The sequence below is a fragment of the Triturus cristatus genome, chromosome 3_2 (genome assembly GCF_964204655.1).
Source record: "Triturus cristatus chromosome 3_2, aTriCri1.1, whole genome shotgun sequence".
NCBI lineage: Eukaryota > Metazoa > Chordata > Amphibia > Caudata > Salamandridae > Triturus > Triturus cristatus.
Window position 1 is genome coordinate 533,770,325 of NC_140584.1, and position 12,266 is coordinate 533,782,590.

Here is a 12,266-nt window from a genome sequence, read left to right on the forward strand (position 1 = left end):
GGCACAGCTTATTATCAACAAGGTCCTTGTTGTTGTGTCCAAATAAGATTTGCATGCTCAAATTTCACAAGCAGGCAATCGCATGTCAATATGTGGTTTCCCAAATCTTATTAAAAGCAGAATGTGCTTCTTACAAAATACGTTTTTCATGTTTACAATTCCCTGTTTTCCATTACCTTAAAATGAAACACTATATATCAAATATAAAGCCTAAAACAGTGTTTAATTCCATTAGTTCACAATCATTTACACTGAGTAAATATACAAAAGAATAAAAACAATGACATTTAATGTGACAACTTAACGAAAAGGTCATGAAAAACAAACCTGTGAAAGAACAGTAGGTCTTATTTGAAGAGGCTGCATGCCAGGGGCCTGTGTCAAAGGGACTGCATTATCAACCCTCACTGCTGAGTAGCTGGTATGCTTTCCATGGTTTGAAGGCATGCCTGATGAAAAGCAATATATGCAGATTAACAGAAAAATGGCAAGTATTAAATTATGCAGCAAGCATTGCTTAATCTCAATTAAAGGGCAAGTAGCCCAATGGTTTTCTTAGGAGCCTTGCATTGGATGGCAGAATTTCTGAGACGTGTGATTCCACCTTAAAGGTTCTTTCTTCCACCGCACACATTTATTGTTCATTTCACTCCAGCAGAGTTCTTTTAATCCCCATCACTTAAATCAATCTGACACATTTTCCCTAATTTTCTATTTCCATTTATTGATCCCTTGCCTTTCTCTTGCTCTGTCAGTCTGAAGATGAAAAATAAGCCACATTGCCCAAAATTAAGTGCCTGTGTTTGTCACCTGCACAAAGTATGCACCGACAGTGGGGAAAACCCCTTGTCAAAAGAGTAAAATTACACCTAGCCTAAATATACCCCTGTTGGAAGTGTTATCCTCGCAAGCCTCTTCCAATTTACAATGTTGCAGTGCGTGGATTCATATTCATTACAATATGTGGAATACACCAATTATAGGATAGGGGTTTTCCCTTGACTACTTGTATTTCGACTAGTCATTGGTGAGAACACCTGTCGAGATAAGCGCATCTAACAGTTGGTAGGTCCGATGTCTGGAGGGAAAAAACACGAACACCAAGATAGCACAGATTATGTATGGCAAACACGTCTGCTGTGGCAGCGCCACCATTGGAGCGGAGGAGTGTCGCCCCACTTAAATGTCTCCCAAAGCCCCAGAGATGAAAAATAAAATGGTCATTTATTACGATTTTATTTTTCATCATCTTGTCCTGAACAGAGTGTCTGGACAGGAACGGAACTGCTGAGTAGCAGCAGGGAGGAGTGGAGGACAGTGGGCTGCCTGTGCACTGTTTAAAGCCAGTCAGACATGTGCACTTTAATCTTCTGAACCTAGTTGTCTTGAGACAACTGGGTTGAGAGCAAGTGCAGGCCTCCAGTGCACTGGGGAACGCAGAGACATGCCAATCCCTAAAATCAGGGCCCTGCTCATGCTCGTTAACAGCACGTGAGCAACGCCAGGATTGGTCAAGGCAGTTTGCTGGGGCCCGCACTGAAGTCTCAGGATAAGAGGTCTGGAGCAAGGAGGACGTCATATCGTCCGGATCTGGTAAGTTTTATTTTTTACTTCCGCACGCCCACCCATTTGCGCATTCGCCCATTCACCCCCTCACTTTTCTCCTCACTCCACAGATGTCAGCAGTCACTGTAGGTCTGTATAGCAGGACAATACAGTCAGTGGAGCCCTTGCGGACATCCATGAAATAACTGGGCAGCACTTAAATTTAAAGTACATACCATGTAATCAAGGAAACATCCCCATCCTCTCCCACAAATGTAATACGACAGTGTTCTTAAAACTCCAAAATATATGGAAGTCACTTTAGAAGTCACTGTTCAATAAGTTATAAAAAAATAAAAGTCCTTTTTGCTCAGACATATTCCCATCCACTATATAAGCACTAACAGACAAATTACTCAAGAAGCTGCAACAAAAGAGAAAATTACCTAAAGCAATACAAGGAGTTACAATATCAGTACATTCTACACCACAGTAGCTAACAGAAAAACCTGGGGAGCTTCTCTGCATTAACTAACATGTATAAGCATGTATAAAGAGCATGTATTCCATAATCCAGTAAACACTAGACCTTCCAAATCGTACCTTGAATTGCTGAGGGACATAAAATCAGCGTGTGCTGGAATGCATCGTTGCAACCAAACTGAGCAGGTCCTCCCTGAAGTGGAATTCCATGCTGCACAACTGAATGGCCCGGTGCTGGTAATGCCTAAAATACACAGGTTATACAATTAATAAAGAAAATGCTTTATGTCTTACTGAGTGTACAGAAAACACTAAGGCTTCACTAAAAAGAGGTGACCTCCGCCTACCCCCCAGAGCAATATGATAGCAAGACAAAATAAAAACTAGATTGATGGATAAAGGTTTAGTGCCCTTATTATTGGTATAACCAGCATACAAACCAAGGAATGGAACGAGCACACACCTTGAACCTCCAAGTTCACAACCCATCCATTTGAAAACCAGGATTATTGATATCTAACTCTTAAAGTAACTGTACCTTAATAACCTCATACAAGTGCACTTTAGCACCTTGCTCTTAACTGTAGCCTCGTGCAGAGCACACCACCCAATAAAACAATTTATGTCAAGTACAAGTTGCCTTCTTTCTATTGAATGCGAATACTGCCCAACTTCAAATTATCTCTATGCGACCGACAGAAGGTAACATTCACATCTATTATACGCATTCGGTCCCAAAACTGGATGCTCACAATAGATGGTGGAGGGAACTGTGAGAAAGTTGCTCTGTATATACGGTTCCCAAATAGGTACAGGATGTACAGAGTCCAGTCCCCAGAGGTTTGGCAGAGGCTAAAGTTTGATATAACCTTACTCGCTAAAGTGGTAGCTTGGTCGAGCAGTAAGGCAGTATCAGAGGACAGTGTAAAGCATTTGTTGTGCACACTCAACCAGCAAATGGTCTCACACACTCAATAACTGAACTCTAGGCCAATGGTTTATTTATAAAAAAATATATGCTTGTTTTATTTTACAACCAACAATAGGTATTAAAATATACTTTCTCAGAATGAGATGCTTTATATACATACTTTTGCAATATGCAATTGGCTTTTGTAGAAAGTTACAAGTGGTTGCAATAGGCAACACTATTTTAAACACAATAATGCATAGAGTTTAATGGAAGTTTCAAGTTATTTGCCATAGATTACTTTTAGGATTACTTTTGTGATTCCAGGACTGGATCCTAGATTCAGTACTGGGACAGTAGTTAGAAACAAGTGATAAAAGTCGACTTTGTAACGGTTATGATTTTTGAACAATAATTTCCTATTTTAAAAGTTGACACTTACAAAATATTTCATAGAAAACAGTCAATGATTCCCTATGGAAGAAAATTCAAGTTGCAGGTATAGTATGTTCTCGTTACTTTTGTAATCCAGTACTGGGTGCCTAGACTCAGTACTGGGACCTTTAGCCAAAACAGGTAAGTAATTACGTTTTCACAATTTTTAAAGAATTTTAAACTTTGCAGAAATCGACACTTAGAAGAAATTTCACAGAAAAACAGTCAATGGTTTCCTGCGGAAGAAAATTGGGTTACTGGTAAGTACGGTTGTGAATATTTTTCAGAGTCAGTGCTGGGTACCAAGCTCCAGCACTGGGAGCTCACCTAACAGCAGGTGAGTATTTTCGTTTTCGTAACTCGGCTGATTTTTGGTGAATATTTTAAGTTTTGAAAAGTCCACACTTAGAAGAAATTTCAGGAAAAACCAGTCAATGTTACCCTATGGAGAAAATGGAGTTATCGGCTTTAAGGTAAGTACTCGACTGGCAGAGTTAAGGTTCTGGGCATAGACTCAGGGGTCCCCCAGGGTCAGGTAGGTACAGTTGCTACACCCTCAGCAGCACAGGGGCAGCCGGGTGCAGAGAGAGTTAGGCACAATGGTATCCTATGGGAGGCAGGTGGGCCTTGGTTGGTGGCTGCTGACTAGCAGGCCACGCGGCTGTGGGAGCTGGGCTCCTGGTCACTTTCCCAGGGCAAATGGGGAAGTAGGTAGGTGTAGAGGTTACACTGCCAGGGCCACTCGGGCGGCTGGGTGCAGGGTGCTTTTGAGCCTTCGGGCGCTCAATTGACTTCAATGGGAAAGCTCCGGTTTAGAAAAAGACTGCAAGCTTGGGGACGAAGATTCTTCAGGTGCCACCACCACTTCGAGAGGTAAGTTGGGTAGTTGGAGGATAGGTAGGTACCCCGGAGTTGGGCACAGGGGACTGCGGGGCGCCGGGTGCAGGGGTGCCTTTGGTGTCAGGAAATCTTACCCTCTGTTGACCGCGGTGGGAGGGCACCTGGTTCTGAGGCTGCAGGCGTCTTCAGGAGCGTCAAGGGAAGTTCTTGGGAGCCGGACTCGCGGTCACAGTCGCCGTGGGGTTGTCCTCGTGGTCTTTGTTCACTCCGGCACAGGCCAGGCTTGGCGGGTGCAGAGTGTGAAGGGTTCGCGGTTCCGGGCTGATCCCAGGGATTAGAAGTAGATTTTGAGTAGAGCCTCTACTCATGGGAGTCCCAGGGGCTTAGAGCCAAAAGGTAGCCAGGTCCTCCGGGGTTTGTGAGGTTGCTGGCCACAAGAGATGCCGGGTTGGAGCAGGTTCGAGGGCCGACAGGCCGGTAGGGCTGGGGCCAAAGCAGTTGGTGTCTTCCTCTTCTTAGCAGCTGCAGGGCAGGTCTTCTTTCTTCTTGCTCTTCTTTGTATTTCGGAATCTGGAATCTGGGGAAGGAAGGTTCAGGGTGCCCCTAAATACTAGATTGAGGGGAGTTACAGGTAGGTGAAGGGCAGGGACCAATGGGTCCCTGTCCTGGGGTGGGTACACCCCCCTATCCTGCCCATCTCCTGTGGGAGGGGGGCAGTAGCCTAGTCCTGATTGGGCAGGGCTTCCCATCTTCAAGATGGCGAGAGCCCGGAGATGTGCTTCACCTCGCCTCCCCCACCTGAGGGGTGGGGTTGGCAGGCTGACACATCCCCTGTCCTTATTTGGGGTTTCCGGCCAAGCTTCCCACCAGAGTGGGGGTTGCAGTGGCCTGGGGAAGCTCACAGAGGAGGCATGCCTTTGAAGCTTCCCCCTGCCCATCCTGGGGGAGAAGATCTAGCACCTCGCCCAGGATGTGCATTGTTGCAGGCCCAGGAGAGCAGGGGCTCTCCTACCCAGGGGTCCAGCAACATGTCTGCTGTGTGGCAGCCTAGGCAGCCTCTCAGACCAGACGTGGATTGTAGGTTAGGTTTCACGGGGCATCTCTAAGATGCCCTCTGGGGTGCTTGGTACATTAAATCCCACACTGGCATCAGTGTGGGTTTAATGTGCGGAGAAGTTTGATAACAAATTTCTCAGCCTTCAGTGAAGCCATCATGGTGCTGTGGAGTTTGTGTTGATCTCCCAGCACCATGTACTCTTAAATGGCAGCACTGCACTTACAGTGCCCAGGAATGGACCTGGGTACTGCAGGGGAACAGGGCTCCTGCTCCTGTGCCCACACCACTGGCATAGGGCACCCAGCTAGAGCGGTGGCTGATGTATGCCAGGGCAGTGTAGGTGGTGGGCATGGCACACAGGGATGTGTGCCATGTCGACTCTTTGTTTTGTCTTGTACCCAGACACTCAGCCTGCAAGGGCAGAGTGTGTGTGTGTTAGGGTAGAGGGCCTCTAAGGGCGGCACAATGAGTGCTGCAGCCCTTTGAAGCCTTCCCTGGTCACAAGGCCCTGGGTACCATTTACAAAGGGCTGACATGTGGCCAGGGTTTGCCAATTTGGGTTTTTTGGTTTTTAGGGAAGGAACATAGGCCCTGGGCACCTGGTTGGCAGGAGTCCAGGGCGCACTCAGTCAAAGTACATTCAGCAATTCAGCAAAAAGTGGGGGCATACCATGCAAAAAGGATTGCACTTTCTTACAGGAACCGATAGCCTTATGGATCACTCAGTCACTGCACAGATGCAGAAAGATTTACAGCAATTTACAAGTGGCCTTAACAAGCAATGTGCTTGGGTGTTTTGAGAAAGAAAAAACTTGGCCAGTGCCAAAGGAGGAATTGGGAATGTGTGCAATATAATATTTATTGTTTATAACTTATTTATTGGGTGTGTATTGCATCTGATGTCTGCTGTTGTGTAACCAAATGAAATGCTTTTATAATGTTGGCCTATAGGCAGATGTGGCTGCCTATATGATTCCGTTTTCTTTTTCTTTTCAACACTTCAAATAAAAATATTCTTAAAAATAAGACTAGCAATGTGTTTGCACATATCTATCCCATATTTTGCTCTGCCACCATCCACAGATGTGCACTTTTGTTTACAAAATACTTACAAGCTCAAACAATAGACAAGATATATACCGGCTGTGTACTGGTCTGGACAACAAAGAATATCGTTTGAGATGGAGTAAGGTACAATGCTAGTTCTGGTCTTTGTGTTCTGGTGTGCAGTATATGCATGTACAGTGGTGCATTGCAAGCACACCCACAATATTCACAGTACAACCACCTGTCCGTTTATCCAATTCCCTCCAATGTTATTTTGAGATGGATTCATTAAACATTCAACAGGCATAAGCACAAAAATCCAGTATGGGAAAGAACTAACGGAAACTTTCCACGCTTTCGTAATAGAACGTTTCAGTTACATTAAGGACACTGAGGTGAGGATTATGCTGATCTTTATTCACTTTATTGTACAGCATTCCTTTTCAGAATATTAAGAAAAAAACTTTGTTTCCCATGAGAAAAAAAGCTGGAATACAAGTCCATCCAATCAGCAAGCAGGGGCTCCCTTCATAGACCCTTGTTTAGTCTCATACCACCCTCCTCTTACTTCACGCAACAGAAGTCATAATTCATCAATAGAACATGTGAGTAAGGAGTCAGAAACGTATTTTGAAATGGAGTACTTGCTCCAAAGCGGACCCTTACAGTCATAGTCGGTCACTAATCCCCACACAGGGTGAGACAGTTGATCAATGGCCATTGGGTGGTCTAATGCATGCCTTTTCATCCTTAATAGAATTGAAGCTGTCCTTTATGAAAGCTTGAAAATGTAACATTCTATGTCAGGACCGGAGGTGAGGATTATGCTAGTTTAAAGCTTATCTACCCCCAGATCCGCTATGCTGGGAAGTGACTTGAAATAAAATCGCTTGAAGGTTGAGTTCAAGGACCAATCTGCTGCGTTAAGGATATCTTCTAAGAGTGCTCTGTGGCAAACAATTTGGATGCCATTGCTACCTTGATAGAATATGTGACAAATATCTACGTGTCTATGCCAGCCTCCTGCATGGCCAATCTCACCCATCAAGCAATCGTAGGGGACGAGAGCCCCCCTGTGAGGTTTACACCTTAGTTTTTTTTTCCCGGAGGGTGGATGTCCTCTGCAATGGCCTCATAAGCATTTATACTGCGAACCACGCACAACTAGGGAGTATCCGCAAAGGTGAGATATGCAAGAACGCTTTGTGCGTGTGGGGAAGTAGGTTTCTGTTGCAGCCACCACCCTCTACCTCCCCCACCTCCCTCTTTGCCTGGCTTTTGATTCAACTTTAACTGTAGAGTACTGGGTCCCTGCTGTCCAGGTTCCTTGTACCAGTGCGCATTCCTTAAAACTGTACAACGATTTGCATGTCTTCAGACCCCAATCCCCCCCCCTCCTCCCCTGTAAGTCCCTAGTTATTGGAACCTAAGGCATGGTGAATGAAAAGGGTCCTCTAGGGAGTATTCAAAAGGTGAGGAATCCACAGGCAGATGTATCCATCAGAACCTGCATGCCTAGGTGCAGACATAAATGACAAAGTCAACATGGCACACTGCCTGTGTGCCATGTCAAAGCATCTCTACCCAAGGTATAGGTAAGTCACCCATCTAGCCGGCCTTACAGGCCGTAAGGCAGGGTGCACTATATCTCAGATGTGTGCCTATCTGCTTGATCAGATATACCCCTACAATATTTAAGTCTATTCTTAATATAAGTGCCAGGGAAGCCATAGAAAGTACATGGGCTGGGAACTCGACAAATTGAGTTACCCAGCACCATGATGGCTTCACTGAACCCAGGAGTGTTTGGTACTTAACAACTCCTTTTGATTAAAAAAAAAAAAAAAAAAGGACTCGGAGGGCACCTTAGAGGTAAATCTACCAACCCTGGTGTGGTCGCTGACTGGCTTTAGGAAGCCTGCCACCACTAGACATGTTTCTGGAGCCATTGGGTGTCTGGTGCAGAGGTGGGTATGGCGGTGGTTTTGCGGGTCCTCAGGGCAGAGGTATTTGTTCTCTAAAGTTGGTTTCTTCTGAACAGGTGTGCTGTCCACAGGAAATATAGGTCTTTGTTGAAGGCAGACAGTCCTCCCAGGGCTTTGGAGGTCACTGGGATGCAGGACAGGACATCCCCAGGGCTTCTGGGCAAGAGTCCAATGTGGGCTGAACCCTGTTGAACTCTACCTCGATGCCTGTGAGCCTCTGCTCGAAGACTGCCCATGACCTACCCAGAAAGACATTTCCAACGCCTAAGTACACCCCTGCACCCGAAGCCCTGGGCCTTGGGGAGTGTGATGTCCCTTACCCTGTCTACCAAACAGTGTTACTCACCTATGAGCAGCATCTCATGAATTACCCCCTTTCTCCATTGGATAACATTTGGGCCAGATTCCGAATTTGAACACTGAACCCAGCCGCCCCTGTGCCGCTGGCGGTGCAGATTTGTTACTTACCTGAACCTTGTCTGGTGCCAATTCTTCATCCTGAAAACCAAGACCTTAAGTTGTATACTTATCTGCAAAACTGCATTCTTGTTTTCCTCCCATAGGTTAACATTGCTGAACTGAAAATTGCACTGTGTCCACTTTTTTTTTTTTTTTTAAGTGAAAAGTATTTCTTATGAAAAACGTACTTACCTTTTTACGTATTGCTTCGTCTTATAATAAATCTTGAAAGAAGCTTATGTTTATAAAATTGGTGTGGATTGCCTTTTTGAGTCATTTGTAATTTATCAGCGTGTGCGTAACAAATATCTTACACTCCTCTGAGTTAGGCCAAGGCTGCTCGACCACAAATCGAGCACTTTGAGTTTACATTGAGCCCTTAACACTTCTTGGGGATTCTCTGGACTCTTTCCACTGTATAACCACTTAGTGGTATATCATATAGAGAGCCAGCTTCCTACAGTTAGTCTGGAGATGAGAAAAGTAAACAGATAAATATGCTACCTGTTATGTGCAGGGCTCCGACATCTGATACACATCTAAAGCTCACTAGACAAAGCAGGGTAGCCATTTGGCAGACAGCTCCTTTCTGGATAGATACTTGTTACTAGGCCAGGAGATGAAGATTTAGGGCCATGTTAACGTCCCACAATATTAAATACCTCAGCTAAGGGGGTAACGGTAGCCGAATGCATCTAAGCAATTTCCAGACAAGTGGATGCACGCCCACATAATGGCCTTTGGTCAGGGCATCCCTGCTGAGATTGCTGAACAGAAAAACACACAAGATGATGGACCGAATGTTGCACATTGGCAAAACATTCACCCCCAGTCTCAGATCTGGGTTTAATCCATCGTTATTTTGCTCACCACGCCACCCCAGTTCAGACATGGCCATATGCAAATCAGTCTTGACCTTGACCCATGGGTCCCGTGCCTAGTGAGCACGGGACCCATGTCTGGGCATACCCTTCCGACATAGGGTTTGCTCAGACGTGAGTCCTGTGCTCTCCATGCCACTGAAATAAAGCTATCCTGGCTGAAGAGGGGTGAAAGCCCGAAACCGGTCCTAGGATGCTTGTTTCCAGTCCAGGGAGAACCTGGCTTGGCAGTTCGGGCTGGACTGTTCCCATGAGGCACAAGGTCAAGACTGATTTGCATATGGCTGGGTTCAAACTGGAATGGCATGGTGAGCAAAAAAATGATGGATTTAGGCCCAGATCTCTGTACTGGGGTGAATTTATGACATGGTTCTGCATTCTGCCCATCAACTTTTGTTTTTGCATTGCTGAACAGAAGGCATTGACCGACCTGTATGCCACTCCGTTCGAAGCTAGGGAGGCTAGAAATTTCTGAATGTGGACAACTTCTGTCCGCATGGGTTCAAGGTGTTTGAGGACACTGACCTATCCATCTGGACCAGACCGATCTATAGCGATTGACTAACAAGTTACTTAAATTACACATTATCTGGTAGAGACTATCTAACCACATATTCCAAGATAACGTCACAGACTTCGGGAGGAAGGTCAAAAGCTGTCAACTGTCGACGCTCAATCTCCACTCAAGAAGGCAGTGCATTGACCCGTTTGGGTGGAGAACCCTCCCCCGCTGCTGCAACAGAAGATCCTCATGAAGAGGCAGCCTGATCAGAGGACCAATGGCCATGTTCAGCAGCTCGTGATACCAGACTGTGCGCAATCCGGAGCCCCAAGGAAGACTTTGGCCCGGTCGTTCCAGATCTTCTTGAGAACTCTGGGAAGGAGTGGTATCAGCGGAAAGGTGTACATGACACCCGAGCTCCACTCGGGACTAAAATAATCTACGAGCGAGAGCTGTCTTCGAGACAGGCCTGTAGGGCTGGGACCAAGTCAGTGGGCGTCCTCTTGTGAGCTCTGCATGGATCTGAGGAAGGAAGGTTCAGGGTGCCCCTGAATACTAAATGTAAGGGCGTTACAGGTAGGTAAAGGGCAGGGACCAATGGGTCCCTTCCCTGGGGTGGGTACACCCCCTATTCTGCCACTCTCCAGTGGGAGGGGGGCAGGAGCCCGTCCCTGGTTGACTGGGCCCCCCATCCTCAAGATGGCGGGGACTCGAGGTTGTGCTTCACCTCGCCTCCCCCACCTTAGAGGTGGAGTTGGCGGAGATGGGCACACCTATCTTCCTCACTTGTTTTCCCTGCCGGTTCTCACGCCCAAAGTGGGGGGTAGAACCAGAATCAGAACCACAACTTACGAAGGAGGATGAAAGAAGACGCCCAGCAGAGGAGACTGCAGAAAATAACTGACTTGGCCACAGCCCTACCTGCCCGTCTGCAGTTCACAGAGATCCTGCGCCATAAGTCACCTTGTCCTGCAGCCAGCGACCTCCAGAACCCCTGGGAGGACTGACTGCCTTCAACAAAGAACGGATCTCCTGTGAACAGCAGCTCTGTTCAAAAGAAACCCCCAAGACAGACTCTGAGCCTGCTGAGAACAAAGAAGACAGACGCCTGGAACCACCATTGCATTTAACGCCTACCGCCCGAATCAGAGTGGCCCACCGGTCCCAGCAAGGACCCCCGGCGCGTCAGAGTCCACCATGGGTTGACCCCTCCAGGACTCCCAGACGTTGCCTGCAGCGTCTGTACGGAGACCCCCCCCACCCCCCGAACCCCAAGTAAGGTGAAATCTGACCTCAAAAGACAGCCCTGCATCCAGCAGCCCTGCGCCCTGGAGAAGAGAACCCAAGGTGCTCTTATGTCCCCAAGCCCTCCAACTTACCTGCACAGTTGTTGGTTCCTACCAAAAGTCTTCCTAGACCGAGCCTGTAGCCAAAATCCAAAACCGGCAACTCCTATTGTTAACAGGGTACCCAACACCAAATCAGCACTCTGCACCCGGCTTCCCTAGTGCTGCTGAGGGTGCTTTGAGAGTGCATCCTTGACCCTGGGGGAACCATTGTTCTAACCCCAGAAACGAAACTCCCACAACCAGGCACTTACCTGCAAACCGATAACTTTGTTTCCTCCCATAGGATTGCATGGACTGCTTTTTTGTGAAAATTGTTCCAAGTATGGAGTTGGTTTGTATGAAACCCTAAAACTGCAAAAGTACAAAAACTGAGTTACTTACCTTTTCTCTAGGAAATGTCCCAGTGTGATACCTAGGCATATCAAACTGAGTAGAAAACGTTACTTAAAAAGTAATCGCAAAAGTAACTAAAGTAATTTTGACTGTTGACTTACCTGTAAACAATTGCATACAAATGCATTTCTATTGCATTTCAACTGCAATATAGCTGCAAATTATTATTTCACTTACCTGCACAAGGCCTGGCTTGATTCTAGATATAAAATAACTAAATATTTTTTCCACAAACAAATTGGTCTCAGTTCAGTCTTTGAGTGTGTGACATTTCTTGCCTGAGTGTGTACAATAAATGCTCAACACTACCCTCTGATAAAATCGTAATACTCGCCCACAATACCACAAATAGAAAGTAAGGTATTATCTACCAGATTCGG

At 46.2% G+C, this 12,266-nt stretch overlaps 1 protein-coding gene across 4 annotated transcripts in view; it reads right to left on the bottom strand.

The window, feature by feature from the left end:
- HIPK3 (homeodomain interacting protein kinase 3) overlaps nt 1-12,266 on the bottom strand; it is a 503,936-nt gene that overhangs the window by 148,938 nt on the left and 342,732 nt on the right. For all 4 annotated transcript variants that reach the window (XM_085648240.1, XM_085648239.1, XM_085648238.1 and 1 more), the window contains exons 8-9: nt 2,149-2,272; nt 328-449 (exon numbers count right to left, since the gene is read on the bottom strand). In XM_085648240.1, the coding sequence (XP_085504366.1) occupies nt 328-449; nt 2,149-2,272 (246 nt within the window). The remainder of the gene's footprint in view (nt 1-327; nt 450-2,148; nt 2,273-12,266) is intronic.